Below are 26,290 nucleotides of genomic sequence, written 5' to 3'. Positions count from 1 at the left end.
GCAGCAAGCAGGGGACAGCTTTTGTGTTACCTGTGCTCGGGAGCTTCCCCAGCCATAAAGGAATGAGAAAGAGCAGGGAAAGGTGCTGTGGAAACCCAATTCCTCGAGGATTCCTCAGCCAGTGGGACAACAGGGATCAGGCAGCAGCCTCCAGCCTTTGTCTGAGCAGGAGAGGCAAATGAAAGATTGGAGACAGAGGCAAATATTCCACCTGGACTGCTGGATGTGGATGCTTTGGGATGGGGCTGCAGCATCCGTTTCTCTGGGGCTGATCAATACAACACAGCAGGACACAGAGAGGAATGGGAAAAGAAAAGGCTGTAGAAACCTCGACAGGACAAACGTGCTCAAAAAGCACTCGGAAGCTGAAAACATTTCTTTCACATCCCACTCTATTTCGTACTTGATTAGGAAAACTCACCTGATAAAAGGAGAGCGAAATTACCCCGCTTAATGGCACAGATAAGGGAAGGAAGCAGCAGCACTGAATTCCCATCAGCGTCCCTGCCTTTGTCTCAGGCTGTTCTCCCTGCCTGGCTGCGCTCTCACTATCGCTGCTGCCGGCCGTGACTAACTCGGCTTTTCTGCCGGTGACCTGATTCTGCACTGACACGCTCCTCCCAGCTGGGTGAAGCTCCCCATGTGATCCATTCTTCCCCCTAAATAAAGTTGACAAATTCGCCGGGGCTCAGATGGTGCTGCCGAGGGGGTGTGGAGCGGTTCCACCCTCGCTGCAGCTGCGGCACCACCGCGCTCCCGGCCAGCGCCGCCGGCTCCGGGGCCACCGCGGGCCACCGGCCGGGCTCGGGGCGCCCTGCCCGGGCTGCCAGCCCCAGACAGCCCCCGGTGTCCGGGGAGGAGGTGGCCGGAGCAGGTGAGTGCTGCGGCGGCTCCTTTGTGCGGAGCCGCGGGCGCGCTGCAAGTGCGGGAGGGAGGGAGGGAGGGGGCACCTCCGAGATGGACCCAGCCCTGCGCCCTTCCCGCTGTGCGCAGGGCACGGTGCCCCTGCCCGCCGTGCGCCCCTTCCCGCAGGGATGCCCCTCTGGAGCTGCTTCCCGGCACGGCCGCTGTGCCCGGCGCGGCGGCGATCGCCCGGCACGGGCAGCGCCTGCGGCAGAGCCCGGGGCTGCTCCGCTGCATCCCGGCCCCGCAGCCCCCGCGGGCGACACGGCGCTGGGGCTGGCACCGGCGGGCAGGGCTGGCACGGCACGGAACCAGCGTTCAGGCTGGCACGGCACAGCGCCGTGATCCCCGTGTGCAAGGCTGGCACGGCACAGCACGGTACCAGCGTGCGGGGTTGGCACGGCACAGCACCGGGCAGCGTGGTACCAATGTGCCGGCTGGATGGCACGGCTCGGCACGGTCCCGGCACGGCTGGCACGGCACTGGGCAGCACGGTACCTGCCTGGCACGGCACTGCGATACCTGCGTGCAAGGCTGGCACGGCACAGCACGGCACCAGCGTTCAGTGATACGGTGGTACCCGGGGTGTGAGGCTGGCACGGCACCGTGCCAGGCAGCGTGGGACCGGTGTGCAGGCTGGCACGGCACAGTATCAGCGTTCAGGCTGGCTCGGCACTGGTGTGCAGTCTGGCACGGCACCAGGACAGCCATGTGCCGGGCTGGCACAGCACGGTACCAGCCTGCCGGACTGGCACGGTCCCTGACAGGCTCCAGGGCTGCTCTGCCCACCCCGCTGCCCCCAGCCCGGCCCGAGGCCACTCGTGGTCCTCTCTGGGGGTCCTGCTCTCGTCCCAGCTGTGACCCTCCTGCCCCGGGTGCCAGAGCTTCCCGCACCCCGCCCTTCCCAAGGAGCTGCAGCCCCCTGCTCCCAGCAAAGCTGTGCCGGGCACCCCGGGACGTACCTGCCCCTCCTCTCCATCCCCGGCGCTCCAGGGATCCCTGACCCTTCCCATTCTCCCACACCTGCACCCCAAACTTGTCCCGCTGCCGTGCCTGCAGCTGAACCCCTCGGGGCGCCCTTATCCCCTCCCAACCCCAGCAGTGCCATCCCTAACACACCCACTGATCCCACAGCGCTTTTCCCGTTTGGAATGGGATTGGAAGCTCAAAGGAAAGTCAGTGCTGTGAGCACTGAATGCGCCAAGTCTTCATTCCCTCCTTCAGCCTCGGCGCTGGGACCAGTTCACTGCACACCAGTTCAGCTCCCTGGGCTGCAGATGGAGAGAGGAGGGAAGGGTGCTCCTGCTCACCTACAACTCTCAAATCCCACAGAAACTATTCCCAGTCTGTGCTGTGGGAAATGTGATTTTATTCCAGAAATGAACAGACAAAGTAGCTGCCTCTAAACTGACACTCATCACTCCCCCTCCCAGCCCCTGCTCCCTCCCACCCTTTAACTTCTTCTTTTCCTGCACAATTTAAAGGTGAAATTCCTTGAGTAGTGAATTTATTGCAGTCCTAGACTGAGCCTGTTCATCAAGAGCAGGAGAGTTTTATTTTGGAAGGAGATGGATGAAAACTGGAATGTTCAAACCATCTTTTGCTCTTTGCAATATTTAAAAAAACCCCAAATCTATCCCTGCAGGAGTTTCAGTCAGATTTTAGAGCCAAGAGAAAGGCTGCAGTGTCCCAGCTGTAATGGCTTTCCTTGCTCGTGGTAGGGCAGGAGAAAATGGGAAAGGACAGATTAAATAGGGAGGGGGACACAAAACCAGACCTAATTTGTTCATCCCTTCATAATTAGGCCAGAATTAGAACCCTCCTCTGCCTGCACACAAAATGGGAATTTAACAAAAAGGCCATTGATTGGCTTAAAATTATATTTAATGAGGGTTCTTAGGTTTGGGCTTTTCATTTGAGTTCAGCTCTAAACAGCTCTCAGTTTTCATTTCCCCTCTAATTCAACAATTAATCGTCCACCTGTACCTGCTCTGTTTGTTCTGGCTCCAAAAATCCTGTAACTTTGGGGCAAATTGAGCCTAAAAACAGCAAATAGGGGAAAAAAATCACTGAGCAATTTAAGCTCCGTGTAGATTTGGGCACTGCTCACTCCAGGATTTGTGTTTTCACAGAATAACAGCTAAAATATGGACCAAGGGAAAACTCCCAGGCTACCTCTGTACCACAGGATGGAACTGCCCCTGATTCTGGAGGGGAAGAACAGCCTAAAAAATGAGTCTGAACTAAATCAGCAATGAGTGAACCACAAAATATCATTTCTAAGGGACAGAGAATCCCCATTTTGCAGGGTGTTCTCTTTAGCTGCTGATGGAAGCCTGCTCCTGTAGCAGGAGTGGCTTGTCAGGAAAATCCACCCTCCAAAAAGAGGAGCAGTGGTGCTGCTTTGAGAAAAACAACCTCAACAGAGCTTTCAAAAGGCAGCGAAGCCTCTTTGGAAGGGAACACCAGGAAGGAACGTGCTCAGAGAACAGCACCTGGACACAGCACTGTTCTCCACGCTTAAAAGGGAAGAAATCCAGACCCCTTCCTAGATAGAAATTATTATTATTATTGTTATTATTATTATTGTTGTTATTATTGTTATTGTTGTTATTCCTGTGAAAGGAATAAGCCCCAGTGTCTCCTCCTCATAGGTTTGTGCCAGCTTGGACAAGCCTCATCCTCCCACCTCTGGGGAGCATTTCATGGAGATTTAAAGCTCCCCTAAAAACAGCATCCAAGGATTCCAGTGGTCAGGATAATAAACTTCCCTCACACCACTCCTGCGAGGATTCCAATGCTCAGGATAATAAGCTTTCCTCACATTTCCTGGACAAGAAGGCTAAAATATCTGCCACAGGTACCTTGCAGTGACTGGTTTAGGGAGGGAAACCATCAGGTGTTCAGTCTGTACACGGCCTAGGTGCAGTTTGTTCCTGGGAACAGGAGCCATTCCAGAAGGACTTGGACTTTGCACAGAGCAAAGCTCAGATTTGCCAAAACAGGCAGTGCCAGGGAGGCTGTGATCACACCTCAAAAGCTGCTGCTGTTTATCAAATCACACTCAGGCTAAATTAACACATTAAACTAGCAGAGGTCACCAATAAAATCAGTGGGATGGAAATCAACTTCAGAGAGAGCCTAAAGCCAGACACGGCTGTGGCTTCAATTAATCTGCACTTAGGGGTTACTCAATTAAAATAAAAACCAGAATTAGCCTCGTGTGGGTCCTCTGTAAACAGAGTGCCCAGGAAAGCAGCACCTTCCATTTATGGCCCTGCTGAGCACAGCCCTGCCCACAGCAGCTCCTCTGGATCCCAGAAATGTCCTGAGCAGTGGCACAGCCTGCAATTTCCACCTCAGTCATGGAAGTTTTGCTCAGGATCTTCTGAGGGGGAGGGAAGATGGGATCAGGTTCTGCTCTACAATTACCTGGTTTTGTCCTACACAAACCATCCCTCAAAGTTATCTGAGCCCAGGGCAGCTCCCAGGAGAATCGGGATCCCACCAGATATTGATCTTTTTATAGGAACATAACTTTCCACTGGCTCAGGGATCTGGCCAGTGCTGGAATGAGTGATCCCAAAACTCCCAGCCTTTTTCTCTTCTTGCATAAGACAACTTCAGGAACAGTGCAGACAGAACACTCTGAACGACAACTGAGAGCAGAGATTTCGTGTTCACTGGGATAAAAGCAGGGCTAGAGTTTTGTAAACTTAATTAAAAGATTAATTGGCTTGCTCCAACCTTTCCCTAAGGTGCCAGTTCCAGCACTGGGTGTAATCACAAGGGGTTTATGCAAATGGCGTTTCTAGGGGTGGAAAAATCAAATACAAATCTTGTTTCCTCCTTGGAGATTAACAATAGAGAAGAAAGAGGGATGAAGAGGTTTAATGTGAGGACCTTGCAGGTAAATCTGAGGTGTTTAACACCTGCAAACCTGGTGCCACTACAAAAAAAGTGTATGGGAACAACACACACCCCGAAGGATACAGAACCTCCCAGGAATGAAACTGAGCAGCACTCGGGAGACGTGAAACCTGCAGATTTCCAAAAGTTCTTTAAGCATCCAAAAAGAAATACCTAAATATTTATGGGTTATTTTCAGTACTCTTAAATCCCCGTCCTTTGTTCCCAGATGAGTTTAGAGAAGAGGCAGCAAGGCGAAAACATCTCACAGTGTGTTTTTCAAAGCCTTCTCCCATTCCTTCCTCTCCTTTCCTCCTCCTTGTCCCTCTTCCTCTGCTCCCACTCCCACTGTGCCTTTTATCTGCAGCACAAGTGTTGGAGTTGATGTCTCGCTCCCCAGCTCTGGAGGAGGAGGAGAAAGAGCCATTTCTGTATCAGGTCTAAGCATGAGGGACACCTTTCACACAAGTGTTTTCACATCAAAAAGATGCAAACGGAGAGAGAGGAGCTGCATTCTTCCCTAATGCAATTAAAATGGAAGAGGCAATTTGAAAGGCAGCAGAGACATTTATGAGAAAGCTGAAGGCAAAATGAAAGCAAGCCTGAAACTATGTTTAAAAAATCAATATATATTTAGGGTCACATAAATGCTGGGAGTAATCCAACGGTGGGAAATGCTCGGTGAATGGAGGGATGGGGGCATGAGACACACAAAGACAGAACCCAAGGTTCTCCTGCTCCTGCAGGAGAAATCGAAGAGATTTTTTCTATCAACTCACAAGGAGCAGGTTTGTATTTCAGGGCAGTCACCTTTCCTTTGGAAAGCTGGTTTTGTGCTCCTTTGAGAGCAGGGCTGTTCCTTTTCCTCACTGCTGCTGGGTTTATGTCCTTATCAGCCATTCTTTATCAACCCCACCAGGAAGCCTGAGTTATCCCACAGGTCAGGGATGTGCAACCAGCTTCCCACTGGAACAAGGGAGCTGCAGCAGCTCAGGTGTGAGTCCTGCCCTTCATCCTTCCAGCAAAGCTGCAGATTCCAGACATTCACTAAACTCAGTCCTTCCTTGGAAATAAAAAACCAGTTATCCTAAGAGTATAAAAGCCCCAAACCGAATCCAATAAACCAAAACTCTGATCTCCCACACGGTATTTTGACTTTTTCATTTGGTTTTTTTTAAGGAATACAATGCAAATCATCATTTCAGTCTTGAATGTAACACTGATAACATCATTATTACCACGGCTGGCAAGGTTTGCCCTCATAAAAGGGAGGACTCTCAGGGAAATCAAAAAGCTGTTGATGAACATTCTTATCTCTCTTCAGTAATTCAGTATTTGACAGATGCCAATAACCTGAATTAATCTTGAGACACTTTGGGATTTTTAACTGTCATTTGCCTTGTTTCTCTCATATAAATTGCATCCAACCCTCTCTTACTTTCCACCCTCAAAAACTATAAAAAAAACCTTCAAAAATCTTTTTCTCTCTGAGGTTCTCCGAGGTCAAACTTGGAGAACAAAGGGAAGACGATGCCTGTCCTAAGGATATTACAAATCTAGGAGCAGATTTTGTCCTCCCCATCTTGTACTGAGTTGTACTTTACTTTATAGGTTGGTAAAAAAGACAAAGGAACATGAGCCAGGGTAGGAAAGTCCATCCCAAGGCAAGGACGTGCTCCACCAAGAGCCTGAGCTTACCTAAGTACTGGAGTAAAACACTATTATTTCATTAAAAGCTTTAAAAATTAATTCAACTTCCAGATATTCTAATGTGCTTGCACGAGAAGTTTATTCTAACAAATCTCCAGGTTTTAAAAAATCTCATTATTTTTATCAATACTTGAATCTTTTTAATATATTTTAATGGGAATTAAATGTGCCCAGACCTGAGATCCTGACTGAAATGTTTGCAACGCTCAGGCCAGAGCCACCGAAGACTTATGACTCACACAAACCCAAGCAAACAACATCAGCTTCATTTATTCTCTGCTGCTGGAATTCACTTAAAGCATGGGCAAGGAAAAGGGGTTTTGGGGGATTTTAATGGACAGTGTTCCCCTGAGGATGTGTTGCCAGTGAGATTCCAGCAGATGGGATAGGAGCTGTGTGTGATCATTCCAAGGCCTGAACCTCACCAGGCTCCTCTCGGCTTCCCCAGCCTGGAGAGGCCCCTCTGGAGCACACCCACCACTGCTGTCCCTGCCTGCTTCCTTTCCACGCTGGAATTGTGTCACGAGCAACTCCTTCACCCCAGCAGCCCTTCTGCACCACCCCTCACATCCACACCCGCCCACGCCGATTCCCAGGAAAGAGCTTCTCCCTGGCAGCTCCCCTGGCACCGCTCCTGGCGGCGCAGACCGAGCTGGGGCCTCCAGCCATGGCTGCCAGCCCTTGAGGTTTCCCTCACCCTTTGCTCTCTGATCTGGTTCCCCAGTCCATCCCTGAGCAGCAGCAAGGAGCATTCCTTGCCCTCAGGAAGCAGTGCTGGCACTGCCATGTCACCCATGGGTTTGGTCACAGTCACTCAAGAGTTCACAGCACAGCCACCAGCAGAACCCTCAGAGGTTGTTTCGAAGGGATTTGCCCATAAAAGCAGTTTCCTTCCCCAAAACGCAGCTGAAGCACAAGCAGAGCATTGCAGATTTAAGATTTTAAAGCATTCCTGGTTTGGTTTTGAAAGTCCACCTCCCTGAACTGATGGGGGAGTTACAAACAACATCCCTGCACCTTCCTGGAGCAGCACAGAACCAGCTGCATTCTGACTTTGTATCTTTTGTTTTCTTCTCCCCACAGGAGCCTGACAGCTGTCGATACAGATGAGATGAGATCCAGGTTAAGGCAAGTATGACAGGATCCTATTTCTCTCAGTGCTGAGACATTCCCCCCTCCTGGACTTCCACGTGGGAGGTGGACACTGGGCTGCTCCATAAATCAGAGGGGCATTTCTCAGCCTCTCAAGTGCTTTTGTTGCAGTTTCTTTCTTTAGGCTGCTTGAGAAGGATGTTGAATACATGGCTGAGGAGCACTAAAATATTCTGTTGCCATCCCCTCCTGATGCATGGCTTGCCAGCAGTGCCACTTGTAGGCATTCATCAAAGGTGCCTTGGTCCCTGATGTGAAATGAGCCTTCAATCAGCTCTCCCTCAACTACAGCAGAATCTGAGTTCTAAACTTCCTTGAAAATCCCCATTTCTCTCTGACTCCGTGAACATATTGTTCCAAACTGGCAGGAACTGTTATTTACATCTTTTAGCATCAACAGAATGCTGAGCTATATAAACAGTGATTATTACTAATCAGAACGTGCTGCTAATTAGTAAAAGAGACCCTCAGCTCTCTGTGAGCCTGAGTGGGATGAACTTTATTTCTATAAAGAGGATGAACTGCATCCTCTCACAGAGCATCTCCAAACAATGAGGCTCCAAGATCTCTGAAACCTCATTTTGGCCTCCAAGCATTGTGGAGGGGGTTTGGAGCAAGCTGAAATAAATTATCTGAAATAAATAGCCCCGAACATACTTCCAGCTCCTCGAAGGAAAATACCCCGGGGCCAAATCCTCCTGTCCTGGCTGGAAGCAGGAGTCAAGAGCAGAGCAGCCTTGTTCCTCAGGTTTAACTCCAAAATGGGATTTGGATCAGGGGAGGGAATGGCAGAGCAGCTTTGGACCTCAGAACTGCTCAGAGGAGTGAATTTTTTAGGCTTTGTCACACACAGCACATATCAAAGGCAAACGACTCAAAAGTCTTTGAAATTCCATCAGAACTGTGGAAGGGTGGGGGGGGTTAAATTCTGGTTTACAGCTCAGTGCCTGGAGGGGAGCTCACCTCTCAAATAATCCGGCGTGGTTTTTCACCCAGGCTCTTTCTGCAGATCCCGGATTTGCCATCAGTGAGGAAACCTCCTCAATTCCCAGGCCCTTTCTCCAGATCCCAGACCTGCAATCAGTGAGGACACCCCCTCAGTTCCAGTATAATGAGGACTAAAACCCCAAATTCAAACCCTCTCCAGACAAGCCCAGTCTGAGAGCAGAGAGGGGGAATGAAACCCCTTCTTAACATGAGAGCTCCTGTTTGCAGCTGATTTTGTTAATGTTGGGTGATGTTACCAAAACCAAGCCTGCCCAAGGTCACAAACCAGGCCTTTGATTTCACTTTCTTCTGGGAATATTCTGGGAAAGAAAAAAAGAGTCTTTCACTGAGACAATTCCTAAGATAGAAAGCACACTTGTTGCAGTGCTTGTTTTGCATTCAGCCCCAGGACAAGCTCCGCCACCACTGGAAAATTGATTGGATTTTCTCCAATTATCTCTTGCAGAAAACAAGGAATCCCAAACTGGCAGCTGGCTGAGCCTTCCCTGCCCCTTGATGAAGAAAGCAACACATTCCTGACCTTAACACCTGGGATAAAGGTGACCTGTGCTGGAAGCTTTGTGCAACACGCTGCTGTTCCTGCACTCCCTGCCTTCCAACCCCACTCCTGAGCGTCCCCTATGCCTGCGGAACCCAAGGGGAAAGCTGGGTGACAAGGGAGTCCTAGTTCTGCTTCTCCAGGGATTTTGAGAACAGCTCCTGAGTCCCAATGAGGCCCAAGTTCAAGGAGGCTCCTGGAGCTGCACTTTTGGCCTCAGCAGACTATGAGAACTTTGCTGATCTGAACTCCACCAGGGACACCGAGAGTGAGCAGCTGGAGGGGTCCCTCTCGTCCACCATCGCCCTGATCATCGTGCTGGTCATCATTTTCTCCTTGATAATGACATCCCTCATCACCTACTGCTTTCACAAGTGGAAACTCAGAGGGAAAAGACTGCAGAAAGCACAAGAGGAGTATCAGAGAGACCAAGAAAAGAGCATTTGCCAAAGCACACCTGGACTTGTTTCATAAAAAAAGAAAACCAGGATCCAGCACGAAGTACTTTTGAATTACCTGGAAATGAAAATCATGAAAGAACTGCAACTATGAAATTTCCAAGCAAATACATCCTTGTTTTATCTCATTTCTAAGAGTTGTTAGCAGTTTGGAGATTTCCTACAGCTTTATTATACATATATATATATATATTTATACACTTAGTCTCACTTGTGCAAAGTAAAACCAATGCAATGATGTATTTTTAATCTCTTCTGTCATTTTAATCCTCACTGGGCAAACCGTGGCAGTGCCTGCTCCCTGTGAGGGTGGGCAGGCCCTGGCACAGGGTGCCCAGGGAAGCTGTGGCTGCCCCTGGATCCCTGGCAGTGCCCAAGGCCAGGCTGGACATTGGGGCTGGGAGCAGCCTGGGACAGTGGGAGGTGGCCCTGCCCAGGGCAGGGGTGGAATGGGATGAGTTTTTAGCTCCTTTCCAACCCTAACCCCAATTTTCTGTGTATTACTGAACCAGTAAATTTAAATCTGTTGCTTTCCCTCTTTCAAAAACCCACTGGAAGGTAAAGAGGCAGATTTGGGGTGACACCAACCAGCCCAGCTGATCCAAACCAGGGGAGCTGTGCTGCACTGATCCCAGCAGGGCCTGAAGGTGTTGAGATGCACTTGGGCTTGGGAGTGAAGGAGCTCCCAGATGGTGCTGCCAGGCTGTTCCTGAAGAACCGCTCGTGTCTTCAGCAGCAGCTCCTCGTGGGGAGGATGTTTCCTTCACACAAGGCTTGGTGCTGAGAGCTGCTCGTGGCCTTCCCACCACAAGTGGATTGAGGACATCCAGCATTAACTCAAATTCCCAAGGGAAGAGACAGCCCAACTCTCTTTTTTTAATGAGGCATCCAATCCTTTTTACACCACCCATACCACGGTGTGTTTCTATTTTCATAGCCTGTCCTGTGATGTCACAGAGAAATGACAGATTTATTGTGAGTAATGTATCTAAGTAATCTTTTCTAACCAAGTGATGGATGTAATATTAATAAATGTCATTGTTTTATAAAGTAGAAACCCTGTGAAGTTGCCACCAAGCCCCCTGCTCAAGTATACAGCTTGCTTGCAATTACCAGTACTGCTGTATGTATTTTTAAACAAGCTATAATACTGTGATGATGCTGTAAACTTACCTCTGTAGGCAAAAAATGTTCTATTTCCAAATGTCAGGATGAAGGATGTAAATGTTCTGAAAGTGCTATCAACAAAAAAAAAAAAAAAGGAGAGAAAAAAAAAGGAATTTTCACAGAATATTCAAAAGGATTCTGTTACATGCTACAAATCTATTTTACAAGGGTATTTATGGATCAGACAGCCTAGTCTGTGAGAACAGTACTATTTTATTACAGAATAAAGAAATGAATAAATAAGCAGTGAATATCCATGCCCAGAAGCTGGAAAATGGTTTTGGGTTGGTTTTTTTTTAAGTACTCTGATCAATTCTTTAGGTAATCTGGAAGATGGAGGGCCCTGACAGAAGGAATCCACTCCCCCTCATCTCCCATCCACATCCTGCTGCTGTCAGTGCTGCCAAAGATCTTCAAAATCAGTTGTGGAGGAAAAAAAAGAACAATTAGTTGCATGAAAACAATGCAAATGTGGTGTTTATAGCATTAATAGCTGTTTTGCCATCATTTAAACACAGTAAATCCAGAGCAGCAGCCCCGGGGCAGGCAGGGCTGATCTGCACACACCCAGCGCCTCCCTCAGGGGCCACAATCAAAAGTCACTCTCTGAAAATCACATCCCGCGGTAATAAAATTACAGCCTGAGGAACGCAAGGAGGTTTGAAAATGCTTGAAAAATGCAGAGCTGGGAGCACTGCAGCTCTTGCTGGAGGATATGTGGATGGCTTGAGGGAACTGTACTCAGTTCAGGGTTTTGCTGAGAGCTGGGTGAGCTCCAGTTCCACAGGGGAACGTGAGCCTTTCCAGCAGCAAAACCTCATCCTTGGTGCCACCAGCTGAAAATATTTGTCAAGTTCCCCAATATGAATCAATGGGTTCAGCCCCTCTTCTTGGAACCTCAGCAAATGGGCTCTGGTAAAAAATAAAATTAAAACAAATATCTGAGTCTCATCACACAGCAGCCCCATGAGGGGAATTTCTGAGGAGGCACTGAGGGACCCCAGGGGAGCCTGGAGCATTTCAGATTTTAGTGTAACTTCAGAGAAAAGGTCCAAGATTAATGGAAAGAGGCCACAAAGATGCTCTGAGGGCTGGAGCACCTCTCCCATCAGGAAAAACTGAGAGGTGGGAGTGTTCATCTGGAGAAGAGAAGGCTCCAGGGAAACATTCCTGCACTTGAAGGGGACCTACAAGAAAAACGGAGCAAAGCTCTCAGCAGGCCCTGTGCCCTCAGGACAGGGTAATGGTTTACCTGCAGGAGGGTTGGTTTAGGGTTTTTACATGAAGGTTTTTACACTGAGGGTGGGCAGGCCCTGGCACAGGGTGCCCAGAGCAGCTGTGGCCACCCCTGGATCCCTGGCAGTGTCCAAGGCCAGGTTGGACAGGGCTTGGAGCAGGCTGGGACAGTGGGAGGTGTCCCTGCCCAGGGCAGGGGTGGGTTAGGTGGAAGGAAGGAAGACCTTTGGAAGGTCTCTTCACACTCAAACTCTTCTATGATCCTACACTGGACCAGTGGGACCACAACAGATTTCCTCAGTAGCTGGAAATCCTAACTCAAATATCCCAGAATCGTGGAATGGTTTGGGCTGGAAGGGACCTTGAAGCTCATCCAGTGCCACCCTCTTGGCACCTCCCACCAGAACAGATAATTTTTGAATGTTTATCTTTGTTCCCAGCTCATATCCAGGAAGTTCATGACACTAAAACTTCATTCCCACTCAGAGCTGTGCTAGCAGCCTGTTGGGATTGACAGGGAAGTTTATCCCAGAGACACAAATTCCCACAGCCTAAGAGATGGATGGAAAGGGTATTTTTTATAGAGAAAGCTAGAGCAAATGAACCTTACAGTGCTGCAGTCCATGGGAAACTGATTTTAATGATAATCTGAGGAATTTAAGTTTATCCAAAGGGGGTCAGTTATAAAATCCAACATCCCAAAAGTGGCTATCAGCATACACAGAGCATAAACCAACTGAGATGGGAGAAACCCTCTCTGCTAGCACAGAGTTCAGGGCAATGATCTCCACAACAGCAGCAATCATTCAGAAGATTAAATCATGCAGCCCTGGGTGGCATGAAAGCCACAAAGCCAAAGCTGCAGAGCACTTTGAAGAGGCAGAGTGATTTGTTTCACAGCCACAGCTGCTTTTCCACAGGAATCCCTCTTGAGCCACCCTGCTCCTTTTATGCCCCAGCAAGCACAAACCAGGCAGCAAATGAATCAATATTCCATGATCAGAGTTTTGGGGGTTCTTTGGATCAAAAGAAAAATCTGCTGCTGGAAGGGGAAAAAGGAAGAGACATCACCCACCCTCTCTCCCACATCCTCCCTGTCAAGAGTTTTGGATCTCCAGCCTCAAAAACTGCAGGATTAGGAAATAAATTATTTAGGGGCTCGGATCATTCATTCCATTGCGTATCTCTAAGAGCTGCTAAAGAAAAACACTCAGATCTCAGAGTCAGTGGTGATAAAAGAACGAAACAACTGTAGCGAGCAGCAGGAAAACGCATCCAACAGCCATCAGCAAAATCTGCTTTGATTTTCCTGAGGAGTTACCTGAGTTCTCTTTGTAACATTTATGCAAACAAACAAGAGCTGTGCAGGCACTGTGTGTGAGCAGGATGCTGTTCCACAGACAAACACAACGCAAGTAACTCCCAGTTCAGGATTTACAGGAAGGCTTGACAGCAGCTGCAAAGAAACGTTTCAGCTCTAGAAAGCTTCTATGTTCTGAAAGCAAAAGTATCAACGTGTACAGATTATTTTTTAAGGAGTCCTGGAAGTCACTTCTTGTGGGTCTGTAAGGGCTGAAATCTGTGCTACAAAATGACATTTTCAAAGGGTTCAGTTCCTGATCACCTCTCGTACACCTGACAGCCTTTACAAGGCTCCACGTGGAATTGTGAGTGCCTTTCCCAGTGTTTGCAGATCGCAGAGACTTCCCAAGGCTCAGAGAACCAGGGAGTGAAGACCAAAATAAGTAAGGAACAGAGGTGGAGCACCCATAAAGAGACTGGAAGGGAGGAGATTTAAAGGATTTAAACATTTCTAAGGATTCCAGAGCAACAGGAAGGAACAAGCAGAGTTTATTCTTTATCCAGGTGCTCTGCAGGGACAGCTCAAAAGGGAATGTTTTTAGGGGAATATTTTTGATGGAGTATCAGAGCTGTTTGCAAGAAACCAGAACCAGCATCGGACTGGGCTGGGTTTCCACCAGGGGCTTGACCTACTCAGTATCAGCTCCCAGGGAAATCACTCCCAGCAGATTTTTAAGCAGCAGAAGGCAGAGCTTTGCTAACACTTCTGTTTATATCCCAGCATTTCCCTCCAGGTTTTCCACTGGTTCGTGGGAAGTGAGGACAAGAGGCCAAATAGCCCCTGAGGACTCTTATAAACAACAGAGTGCACGAGGAGGGAACAGGCCCATGGGTAGGAAACACAAACCCCACTTCAGCAGTGAGTGCTCTTGTCCCAAAATGGGGGAAGAAAATGCAACGGGGAGATTTAATCCTCTCTGCTTTGTCACAAAAATACAGTGTGGGTTCATAGATAGGGATATTCCTCCAGGATTTCCACAGGGATCTGAATGCCCAGAAATGAGGAGACGGGAGGCTGAGGAGAGTCAGTCCCTTCAGGACTGAGCCAAGGCCACAAGGCCACGGCCAGAGCACAGGGCTGAGCCATCGCTGTCAGCTCTGATCACAGAGGGGTGTAGAGGTGCCCACAGAGCACCACCAGCCTTTGGAGGCCACAGTGAAGATAATTTCAGAGATTTCCGGCATAATTCCATTTTAGTTGGATGTGTACTGAACCCCAGATCCAGTCTTTGAACAACAGTGGCTTTGTCATCTTGAAAAACTACAGAAAATTACAACAAATTCTCAAGTATTTTCTTATAGTTCTTATTCCAGTTTTAAACTCTGTTGGTTTTTTCTCCTAGGCACCTATCCTATATAGATTCCATGATTAATTTATTAGCATTTCTCATCCTCTTGGCATCCCCAGTCCTGCTGATTAATTTCTCTTACAGCCTCATTGTTTCTCTTCTATAAATACTGCATTTCATTTTACTGCTTTCTATAGTTAACTTTGCTTTTTCTCCTCCACCTGGGGCTCTCACTTTCAATTTACCACGAGACAGTGGGCAAAGACTGAGCTGAAATGCAGTAATTACACCTCCCTGCCCTGGAAAACCGAGTGATTTATTTTCCTTATGGATGGAAGCAGCTGGGAGCTGCTCTGCAATCCCACAAAAAACAATACTTATGGCTTGCCAGATTAATAATGGAAACTGTTGGCTTCTGGAATTTGAAAAACCTATGGAGATGGATTACAATATATTGCAGCATTTGCACTGAGGAAGGAGAAAGGGTTGACTCACACCCCACACAGGCAGATCTGGTTCCACCGGCAGGAATATTAAACCAGCACCCAATCCATCACTGCCAGAGCAGCTCAGATCCATAATCACTGGAATTCTAGAGGTGGCTGCCCACAGGAGGCTCTCCCAGTTCTTTACCCACTGGAGTGATGGTTACTTTCAGGCTTTCTATTTCCTGACCCTTCAGCCTTTGTCACAAGTCCCAGGGATCCTCTGAAGGTTTGGGAAAGCTTCTGAGTGCTTCTCCTAGAAGTGTGAGCGTGTCCTGAAACAGAAAGGAAACATGGAATTACTCAGGTTTGCATTCCTGCCATTTCTCACAGCCTGTATCACACACCCAGTCCCTCAAACCCAGCCAGGTGGGCAGCACTCACCCACACAATTTGGTGGATTTGAAAGGATTCTGTTTAGGAACTCTGTCAAACAGCATGGCCCATAAAGCAGGATTCCTCCCTAAGGAGGCACAGGGAAAAACAGCTGGCCTTTCAGGGAAGCAGGGGGGAGAAGTGGGAAAAAGTGAAGCCTCACTTGAGACTAAAATTCTCAAATTTTAGTTATGGAGGTGAAGAAGTCAAAACTTTGGAGACTGGAATTATTAGGGGAAAAAAAGGAATGTGTGGTACAGCACAAACTCCCACCCTGCTCATCAACATGGAAAGAGATCTGGGGGCTTCAGGAAAGCACCTGCCTTCAGTGGGACCCCCTTCCAAGAAGGAGAGAAGAGCTCTTCCTTCAGGAAGACCATCCTGAGGAACAGCCACAGCTGACCCAAGGAATTCTGCACATTTCACTGCCCGCCCAGCTGCTCCAGAGGCACTTCCTAACAACAAAGCTTCAATCTTTGGGACACTGGCACAGACAGACAGGAATTCCAAGAAGAAATCTCAGTGTGTCCCAAAGGCCTCAGCCTCCATCACACATTGCAGTGCCCTATTCCAAGATTCCTATAGCAAAGGATGAGCAAGGAAGCCCAGTGTGGGCACAGTTACCTCCTGCCACATCATTTCATTTGCCATTTCGTCTTGGACAGCCCAGCAGAAAACAAAGTGGGGAGAAATAATCAAAAGGGACCCAAAACCAATTCCAGGAGGTTCTGGGAATGACCTTCAGCTTCCATAAATCAGGCAGCTCAAATGACTTGAGGAGAATGTTGGTGCCGAGCTTTTTATTAATGGCATAGGACCCAAATTCTATTTTGGTTTGCACTGATCTCACTGCCATAAATCAGGGGGAATCTGCCTTAGACATTCTTTAGTTACAGCACCTATAAAATGGAGCATGAATTTTTTTAAACAACATTTGCTTACTCTGCAGTAAAAGTGTTCTTCCAGTTTCTCTCGGATCAAAGCACCTTCCAGCAGAGTCTTTTTTCTCCTGAGAAAGGCAACCTTGGCCAGCTCTGCTTCCTTCTGCTGGCAGTCAGGACACGCTGAAGCCTCGTGGATTTGAGCTTCTGCCACCTGGAAGAGGAGACTTTGATGCCATGAGCAATGTCTGGCCTATTAAGGTGGTAACTTTGAGAGCAATCAATAAAAATATACATAGAGGCACTGGCTAAAGCCAAAAATTGGCTTTTTAGGCAGTAGTAAAATAATTCATAGTCATAATTCCATCATCTATAACTGTTCCTATGCTGGCAGTGTGTGCAAGGCCTTAGACACCAACCAGAGGGGTTATGATTTTAAATTCTATTTATACATTTTATAAATAAATTAAGAGGCAAATAAACTCTGGAGCAATTAGTTCAAACATGCAGCTCTGAGCCAGAATCCGACCCAGATTCTGCAGCTCTGAGCCAGAATCCGACCCAGATTCTGCAGCTCTGCTTGTGAGATGAACAGTGCTACTCAGTGATGCCTAGGGTAGTTTATCCACCATGAAATCTTAAGCTTATTTAACAGCATTACACAAATCCCAGGGTTTGTGCTTTTATGAAATATCAATGGTTTTATCTGATTTAATTGACACAGATTCCACCTGGCTCCATAAACACAGTGAACTGCTATACAAGCAGGGGAATCAACCCTAGAAAGTCCCATCCCAGGCCTCTCTGTCCCCTCTTCCCTGACTTGTCTGTATAAAAATGTTGTTGTGTGGAGCTACAGACAGAACCACACAGACAGAGAGGTTCAGGTTCCTTTTCTTAGGGAATATATTCCCACAATGTCAGACAAATAAAGAGGAAATAAAAATTCCACAAAATTTGGAAGCTGGGTTAACACCAATAGAAATTAAAAGTGCAGATGGCTGAAATGTCAAAATGATTTTAAAAGACAGGAAGCCTGAAATAATTATCACACCAGAACTGACTTTAAAGTATTATTTTTAGTGGCAGGGCTGAGGGGAGGAGCTGGGGCACAAAACCCATCCCGTGGTGGGAAAAAACCACCGGGCTGGTGACAAAAAATGAGATTTGAATTGGGTAAAGATGAGACAGATGCTTCTTAATCAGGGACTGAGGTCAGCAAGATTTTATTGGAACTGTTTTTATGAATATTATCTAATGCCTGAGAAAGCTGGGAGCACGGGGAGGTGTTGCCTTTGGAATTCTTCTAATCCCAGAGTCACAAAGACTTCACAAAAAATAATATGCAGAATAATTTGATAAATAGCTGATGCAAACATAACCAGAGAAAAAGGCTTTTTCCTTCAGCTGATCCAGGGCTTCTCGTGGACTGCAATAACTGATGACCCCAGCCTTGCTCAAGCACACAGATCAGGATTTTATCACCAGGCAATATTTTATGATGATTATTTGCTAGCAACAGTTCTACAGTGGTGTCCAAGAAATGAGAAAGATAAATCTTGGGACATCAACCCAAAACATCTCTCAGAGTCCTGAGCCTGGCATCAGTAAGGTCTGCCTGACTTGATCCTGATATTATGGCTTTTTTTTCTCCAGTGGTTCTCCCAGAATTTAGGGAAAAATCTCCCTTTCTGTCCCTCAGTACCTGTTTCACAGCCTCCCTGGTGTTTTCCAGCAGGATCCTGTTCATCAGCCGGGCAGGAACAGCACAGGAATCTCCTGTCTCAGCTCTCCTTGCTGGGACTCCACACTGCAGCTTCCTGCACTTCCCACTCCCTGCCTGCTCCTGGTGCATCCCGCTGATCTTCCTGGTGCAAAAAGACCTGAGAGCATCCAGCTCTCCATGGGATAATTCGGGAATTCCTGCCAGGCAGAAATCAACAGGACAAGAGCATCAACTGCTACGGCAGGGAAAGAAGAGCTGCTGCTCTTTATCTGTGTGACCTCGTGTTATCCAGGAAAACCCAAACCCAGGGTCAGGCCCTGCCTGCAGCAACAGCAGAGCAGAATTTAAATACAAATGTGGATGGCAACTGTAGCAACTGGCACAATAAATGGCTCTAAAATAGGCTCCAAAGTTGGGAGGAAATAAAAAGACAAAAGGTTAATGGTACAGGATAAATAGATTAGCAAAGGCAGCAGTTAAATACTATGACATTAAATAAACTGACTGCCAATAATATAGATTTAGCATCTCCTTACCTGAAACTGCAACTTGCTAAGCCAAAATTAATTAATATTTCAAGAGAGCTCTTCATCAATACTCTAAGGAGCAATTTGTAAGAAAAATTAGAGGCAGTGTCCACTGAAGTCACTCTGGAAACACCTCCAATATATTCCACAACCTACAGTAGGGAATTTTTTTGGAGGAAATGCAATTACATTAGAAAACACTTTTCCTCTAAAGCATCAACAATCATTGCCTAAATTCTTTATAAGATCTTGTTTAAAAAATATCGTTCCCTCTTTCATCTTCTCTTATCCTTCCCAGTGGCACGTAAAAATAAATAAAATAGAGATTAGACTTCAGATGGGCAGGTTAGGATGGATTTACAACTTCGTTCAGGGCTTCTGGGGAGATTTTCCAGAGGCTTAGAGCACAATCAATGCAGTATTTCATGGCCATGAGCACAGGATGGGGCTGTGTGAGGCGGGCGACACCACAGCCCTCGAGGTGTCAATGCCCAAAGTCAGGCAGGGGATGACTCCAGAGGTGTGGCCAGTTTAACTCCAAGGATTCACACACAAATTCCTGCTGGGAGGTTGGATTGTATCATTTAAACAAGCCCTCCACATTGGCTGTTTTTTCAGGATTAAATTCAGTTTCCAGACAGGCACTGCCAGTGCCTTGGCATTCCAGTCCCGTGGGCTATCTTGGCATGATCACAACACCAATCCTTAAAATATTGAACAATGTGAATATAAAACTTCCTCTAAATTCCCTGTGATTAGTTTAGTCCCAAAGACACAAGATACAGTTGTGGAAATCTGCAAAGAAAACTGAGCACCTCTTCAGAAATCCAATGTTGATGAAGGATAAGGGGATCCATAATTAAAACTAAGCAAAGCAGGAATTTTATGGCTTCATGAACAACGTGGAAAATGTGTTTAAGTGCAACTACTACAGCTCAGAAGTGAGCATCACAGAGCAATTTACTCCTCCTAAGGAGATGATGTATCAAAATGATTAAAAGCAAAGACGTGGTAACAATTTATAGACAGATAAATAAGAATCAGCATTACCTTAAAATGCAATTTAATTAAAAAAAAAATAAATCTGGGGGAGCATCATAAATATCTGAGTGGAAACCACCATTTCAGTCATCAGGTGATTTTCCTTACAATTTCAATGTAGAATCCTGTAAAAAAAGTGGAAATCATGTGCCACTACTGGGTTTAATCACACTAATAAAATATTCCTGGCAGGTTCATTTATGCTGAACATAGAATGAATAAAAAGATTAAAAAGTTACCATTGTGAGGGGGGGGGAACCCAGAACAAAAGCATTTGAGTGCACAAAGGCAGAAGTAAAACACATCAGGTCCACTGAGCGTTTAGTGACAGTTTAATACCAGCCTGATTAATTCACTTAACGCTCTTCTGACATCCACAAGTGCAATTTTATTAAGAATTGGTTTCTAATAATGCATAAATCCTGTGCTGCCACACACCCACCCATCTGCACCTCCAGACTTCAGAAGAAACACTGGCAAAGGGAACAGCAATTTTTAAACCTCACTGCACGACTCAGTGCTGGAGTTACTTTTTCATGTTAATTCACGTAACAGGAAGCTCAGAAAGAATATAAATTAGGGATCAAGGACTAGAATTTCATGGAAACAAGCCCAAAAAATGGTGAGAAAAGTTTGTCTTTTAACTGAATTATTACACATTCAGATTTCCCCCAGGTGTGGGAGGTTCACCTGTCCAGGGGGTCTCAGCTCTTGCTTTGGTTGGATTTATTCCATGTCTCTCAAATTCCCTCTTTTCCATGTGTGATCCAGACATGCTGGAAGGCTCCTGCTCCATCTGTGGTGGCAGAGCTGAAGGTCAGTGCAGGGCATCCCTGCCAGTGCCAATGACTGCTCCAGAAGGACATTTTCTGCTCTTTGGTTGCTCCAAACCCAGCGTTGCCTCTCTTCGTTGGGGAGGAGAGAGGCAGAACAGGTGACAAGAGCAGCCCAAGTGAAGCAGCACAGGCATCGATCAGAGCCACGTCTCACCCAGAGGAAGGTCACAAAACATGGAATATTCAGGAAGTAAAGCCCCACAAAGTGCACCAAGAAGCTGCTGTGATTCCAGAAGCCCAGGAGAGAGAAGCTAATCCCCATGTCTACACCCCAAACCCTGCTGAGGGGTTGTAACTCAGTGACCTACGGAGGTTTTGCTGTCTGTGTGCAACTCCAGCCTTAAGTGTGACATTTGAAATCCATGAGGGAGTAAAATAGGAAAGTCTTTATGAGTTTCCTTTTCCTTCGATGTCTTTGATTTAATATGAAAATTGGCAGGCATTTTGTTGTTATTATTCTCTGCTAATACTCTATTTTAAGAAGATAAAAAGTAAAAAGAGGTAACTGTGAAAGGCAATAATCAATACCTTACTGCTCTTCAGTAAGGTTTTACCTCTGCAGCTCCAGATAACATCTTCATAATTAATTGATGATAATAAATTGATTTTACAGTTCAGATGAACACGCTGACAGCCTGACCAGCAAAGAGCATGAGAAAGATCCCTGCACATCACACAGGAGTGAGAGAAACAGGCTGAAATGTCAGGCTGTTTATCACAAACAGGAATTTAAAGTGAGTAAAACTCCTCCAGCACAGTGAATCATCACACAGACACACAATGACCTGGGTTGGAAGGACCTTAAAGCCCATCCAGTGCCACCCCTGCCCTGGGCAGGGACACCTCCCACTGTCCCAGGCTGCTCCCAGCCCCAATGTCCAGCCTGGCCTTGGGCACTGCCAGAGATCCAGGGGCAGCCCCAGCTGCTCTGGGCACCCTGTGCCAGGGCCTCCCAGCCTCCCAATTATAACTGGGAACAATTACAGCAGCAGTGCAGTGCTAACAGTGCAGGAAGATGAACAGGCAAAGCATTTAATGGAGACACATTACAAAGGTGAGAGGCATGTTGTAAACACAGCACCAGCCAGGGGGTTAAAGAGCCCCACCTGAATTTTCAGATACATCCAAGCTGAAGAACTGCCATTTCCTGAGTACATTTTAAAGATGACTAACATGGAATAATCTCTGTGGAACTGAGAATTTATAGTCATGGCTGTGATGTATTTGCCTAATAACAGCTCGTGCTACCACACTGGGGTGGAGGGACAAAGACAACTATGATGACAATTTCTCCCTTCTCCTGAGGCCAGCATCTTTTTCTTCTTTCAGCCCACAAAGAAAACCATGAAAAATAAAAATGACACTCCAGAGTGTTCCCATTGGCACAGAACCTTTTGCTCCCCCATCACATTTAACTCTATTAGTAGTCAGATGAGAGAGAAAGTCTTGAGGCAATAAAACAAACCCTGATTCAGAATAGCCTGTGTGCTCAGTGCACACAGTTCACTGAGCTGAGTGTTCTGAGGGGACCCACTGTGCAGCAATCCAGTTCTAGGTGAGCTCATCTACTGCATTTAAAAAAAAAAAAAAAGTATCTCCAACTTGCTAAAACAATACAAGATTTTGCTAAAACAATACAAGATTTTGCTAAAACAATACAAGATTTTGCTAAAACAATACAAGATTTTGCTAAAACAATACAAGATTTTGCTAAAACAATACAAGATTTTGCTAAAACAATACAAGATTTTGCTAAAACAATACAAGATTTTGCTAAAACAATACAAGATTTGGGGGGTACCAAGTGCTGAATGATCAAACCCAAGAGAAGCATTTTTATGTATCAGAAGACAAAAGTTGCTGTGCTTATTTTATGATCATATTCAGCAATAAAAAATGCAATGCATGGCTAATTATGATTGATCTGGGGTTAACATGGCTGGGTTTGCATCAAAGAAAGATAAGCATGAACCGTATTTTGTGCTCTTCATATTGATCACTGGAAGCACCAATGTAGCTGAGAAGGGCTGGGCTGTGACAGTGACAGGACAAGCAGGAGACAAGCCAGGTCTGCTACATCAGCTCAAGATAATGGAACAGAACTTGCTGCTCAAGCCTCAGGGACCACTGACTCTCCCTGGCACCAACATCCATCACCCAAAGGCAGAGCATTCCCTGGTGCACCACTACGAGAATCTGACAGTGATTCTATGAATAAAATCCTCCGAGTGCAACTTTCAAGGGAGAACCCTGTGGAGATGGAAAACATCCTCACCCTTCAGCTGTGGTTCATCATTGATTCAGTGCCTCTGAACTCATCAGGTCCCTTTCAATTTCTCCAGGAATCAGTCACAGGATTCTGATGTATTTTAGGAAGATTATCTTGGAGGAGCAGGCCAGGAGAAGCCTCCCCACTATAGATGAGCTGCTCCACACAAGCTGCCTTCCACTGAACTGCAGGAACAGAGAAATGCAGGAGATGAGTCAGGAACCCACAACATTGACTCACCACTGTGGGGAAGGAGCTCTGCAATTCAGAGCAGCCTAGAAGTGACCTCAGCTCCTGCTTTTCTAGGACAGATGGGTGCTTTGAGGATGCCTGTACACAAATTCCATGCCATTAAGTGCCCAGGCAGGAGGATCTCCTGGTTAATCAGTCTTACAGTGACCCACAGAACTCCAAGTTTGCTCACTTCCCATGAACATGCAGATTGAGGAAGATTCCCCGTCTGCTCCCATTATTTTTTGCTCAATTACAGCTTTCTTGCTCTTTTTTCTTAATTAAAAATAGCATCTCTGACCCACTTTTTGACAGACTTTAGCAGGGCTTGCATCCCACCATCTGCTCTCACAGTTCCTTGCATAACCAGTACATGGAAATGGATCCTTTCCTTCCTCCTTTCCCTTCTCCTCCTCCTCCCTACACTCCATCATTATTTGGTTAAAGATGCTCCATTGTTCCTGCCAAAATTGGTGCCCTGCTGCCTCCCTCAGCTTGGGAAAGGGACTAAAACAGGGCAAACAAGTAAGTCAATAATCAACACAGTTGGTTAACAAGAGGGGGAAAACCATTTCACACAATACATTCTGAAGTCATGTTTATTTTGGAGGGGAAAATCCCCAAATTTCTTAATACCTGTACAGCTGGAGAGAAAAAACCTGAACAGTCCAGTAAAAATGTGAGGATTACAGTTAAATTTAAAATGTGGGGACATTTTTCAGTGTACCTTCCCAGGTTTTGTGGTAGTGCATCACCAGGATAATGTCACTACATGGGCAGATATGGGAGACAAACTGCTCTCCAAGAAAGCATAGAAGAGAAACTTTGTACTTAATTACCTGGCTAATTAAGCCAGGCTAATCAGCTGGCTTAACAGCCTGTGTATAAAATTTAAGTCAAGTTTACATCCCCTTCCAAAAGAAGGAATTATAACTTGTGCTGAAGTTACCACACTCACCAGCAGGAGTTCTGACGACAGATTTGTCTGGCTGAATCCCAGTGTCTTTATTTTTCAGATCAACCCATTTTCCCATGGCATCAATCCATTTCCCTATGGCAGCTCTTTCCACAGCTGCAGAATCCACTGCTTCAGACTCCTCCTCTGCAAGGAAAAAAGGTAACTTGGAACACACATTGTGAGGAAAGCAAAGTGGGAGGCAAATAATCCTCCTCTTGAATGTGCCAGTTCTCCCTGCTGAGGGAGAAGAAACCCTGAGCCACAGGAATACACAGATGAGGCCACAGATTTCAGCTTCTGTCCCACAGAATACCTCACACTGCTCATTTCTAATCACCCCTGAACCACGGTATGGGATTCCCTGAGAAAATGAGAGCTGCTGGCACATTGAATCTGATCTGAAATGCCAACTTAACCCCCTGTGCCTCCTCCCTGCTGCAGCCCCATCACTGATTTCCAGCCCTTCGTTTGTGGCTGCTCAAGTGCTTTCAGGAGCTCTCTCAGGATCTTGGTCCAAGGGGAAAATAATGTGGCACAGAGAGAATAAAAATTCTGTATCAGCTCCCTGCTCTCCAGTTTGATGGTCCTTGTGGGTCCCTTCCACTTCTAAATATTCTGAACTCCAGTTCTGCAGGAACTGAGGAAACCACAAAGATGTGAAAAGACAAAAAACTTCAGAGGCCTGAGAAGCCACTGAAAGCAAGATGAAAATGAATGGTCCCAGTTCGAAGGAGCACCTGACTTCTGTACTCTGTTTTAGGGGACTTTAAGGTTTTTAAGGTGCCAACAGAATTTCAGCATCACAAGATTACTAAGGAAGCATTTCCATGGCCAAGTCCTTCCCGTGGAGGTGTCTGAAGCATGGATCTGCTCAGCACTTTGCACAGCAAGGACACTCCATGCAATTTTCACCTTTATTTTTGCTGTTTGAAGGCCCCCCTGCAGCGATTGAAGCTGTGAAACACAGGCCTCAAACAGAGAGAGCTCTGCATACCAGCATGGCTTTGGCCATGTGATGATGTGCTTTCCAACGCCTCTGACACAGCTGACCCCTCCAAATCCTCTGTGGAACACCACGATCCAGGTGCTTCGCTCTCCTCTTCCTCCTCCTCCTCGCTGAAGGACTCAAAGGTGTCTCCTGAATAGTCCAAAGCAGAGCTGCTGTGACTCTGGCTCAACTCCAGCCCCTTTCCACGGCTCCCAGAGCTCTCTGCCAGGGCAGTCGCCATGGGGCAGCTCTGCAAATGAAAACAAAAATAAAGTCAGCTTCACAGGGAGGACGAGAGGGTTAATTACAGCAACATGGGATATACAGAGGGCTGTTACAGTCAGATCACACCTGATTTAACACCCACAACAGGTGGGTAAAATCTCAACTCAACTGTGATCAAGCCAAAGCACTGACTGGAGCAGCACACGTTCAGATCCACGGGGTAAAGGCACAGTAACAATTAGCACTGAGCATTAGCCATGAATTCTGAGCAGCATTCCTTTCAAATCTGCACTGGATTACAGTAATGCTTGGATAAAATTATTCATTTTAAAAAAATAAAATGCAAATCTTCCCGTTCTATTATTAAGAAGGAACTTACAGGAAAGATGAGGTAGGACTATTTACAAGAGCAGGTAGTGACAGGACAAGGGGGAACGAGTAGAAATAGAAACAGAGTATGGTTAGATGAGATAGTGGGAAGAAACCTCCCACTGTCCCAGGCTGCTCCCAGCCCCAATGTCCAGCCTGGCCTTGGGCACTGCCAGGGATCCAGGGGCAGCCCCAGCTGCTCTGGGCACCCTGTGCCAGGGCCTGCCCACCCTCCCAGGGAACAATTCCTTCCCAATCTCCCATCCAGCCCTGCCCTCTGGCACTGGGAAGCCATTCCCTGGGTCCTGTCCCTCCATGCCTTGTCCCCAGTCCCTCTCCAGCTCTCCTGGAGCCCCTTTAGACCCTGCAAGGGGCTCTGAGGTGTCCCTGTGTCCTTCCCTTCTCCAGCTGGGCACCCCCAGCTCTCCCAGCCTGGCTCCAGAGGGGCTCCAGCCCTGCAGCAGCTCCATACCCGGTAACTCCCCGCAGCCAGGCCCGTGCCCGCCCCTCACGGGCTCCGGGAGCTGCTCTGCCCTTCACTCGCTCCCCACAGCCCTCAGGGACAGGCTCTAGGAGGTGTTTTTCCCTCCGCTCAGCCCCACGACCTCGCTCCTTACCCCGGCCCGGCTCCCCCGGGCGGGAAGGGG

The 26,290-nt window shown here is 47.1% G+C and overlaps 2 protein-coding genes across 8 annotated transcripts; one reads left to right on the top strand and one right to left on the bottom strand.

Moving 5' to 3' along the window:
- LOC116450917 lies at positions 1 to 9,920 on the top strand. The gene is made up of 3 exons (XM_032123904.1): positions 1 to 874; positions 7,606 to 7,650; positions 9,128 to 9,920. Exons 1-3 carry the CDS (start codon positions 693 to 695, stop codon positions 9,291 to 9,293), a joined length of 393 nt encoding a protein of 130 aa, XP_031979795.1. The 5' UTR covers positions 1 to 692; the 3' UTR covers positions 9,294 to 9,920.
- Positions 2,394 to 26,253, bottom strand: C14H8orf48 (chromosome 14 C8orf48 homolog). Of its 7 annotated transcripts, XR_004243012.1 has the most exons (9): positions 26,116 to 26,253; positions 25,056 to 25,299; positions 24,062 to 24,205; positions 18,179 to 18,396; positions 16,535 to 16,687; positions 15,366 to 15,492; positions 10,852 to 11,757; positions 8,638 to 8,748; positions 2,394 to 7,922 (listed from the first exon to the last, which is right to left on the bottom strand). XR_004243012.1 is itself a non-coding variant. In XM_032123903.1 (6 exons), exons 2-6 carry the CDS (start codon positions 25,288 to 25,290, stop codon positions 15,421 to 15,423), a joined length of 822 nt encoding a protein of 273 aa, XP_031979794.1. In that variant the 5' UTR covers positions 25,291 to 25,299; positions 26,116 to 26,253; the 3' UTR covers positions 12,697 to 15,420. The 7 variants fall into 7 exon arrangements, 1 of the variants encoding a protein (XP_031979794.1); XR_004243010.1 differs by having other exon boundaries at positions 2,394 to 8,748; XR_004243011.1 differs by having other exon boundaries at positions 2,394 to 8,748; positions 10,852 to 10,916.
- Between the last annotated feature and the right edge of the window lie 37 nt (positions 26,254 to 26,290).

This window comes from Corvus moneduloides, chromosome 14 (assembly GCF_009650955.1).
Source record: "Corvus moneduloides isolate bCorMon1 chromosome 14, bCorMon1.pri, whole genome shotgun sequence".
Lineage (NCBI taxonomy): Eukaryota > Metazoa > Chordata > Aves > Passeriformes > Corvidae > Corvus > Corvus moneduloides.
Note: the sequence above shows the minus strand (reverse complement) of the source record. Positions and strands in the feature narration are given on the sequence as shown.

Excerpts from the sequence above, each read along its gene's own strand:
- LOC116450917 (XM_032123904.1), top strand. The coding sequence starts at position 693 with ATGGTGCTGCCGAGGGGGTGTGGAGCGGTTCCACCCTCGCTGCAGCTG. Across the intron at positions 875-7,605 it reads GGAGGAGGTGGCCGGAGCAG|GAGCCTGACAGCTGTCGATA; the intron begins GTGAGTGCTGCG and ends TTCTCCCCACAG. Across the intron at positions 7,651-9,127 it reads GAGATGAGATCCAGGTTAAG|AAAACAAGGAATCCCAAACT; the intron begins GCAAGTATGACA and ends TATCTCTTGCAG.
- C14H8orf48 (XM_032123903.1), bottom strand. The coding sequence starts at position 25,290 with ATGGCGACTGCCCTGGCAGAGAGCTCTGGGAGCCGTGGAAAGGGGCTG. Across the intron at positions 16,688-18,178 it reads CCAGGGAGGCTGTGAAACAG|GTGGCAGAAGCTCAAATCCA; the intron begins GTACTGAGGGAC and ends CTCCTCTTCCAG. Across the intron at positions 15,493-16,534 it reads AAGAACACTTTTACTGCAGA|GACACGCTCACACTTCTAGG; the intron begins GTAAGCAAATGT and ends TTTCTGTTTCAG.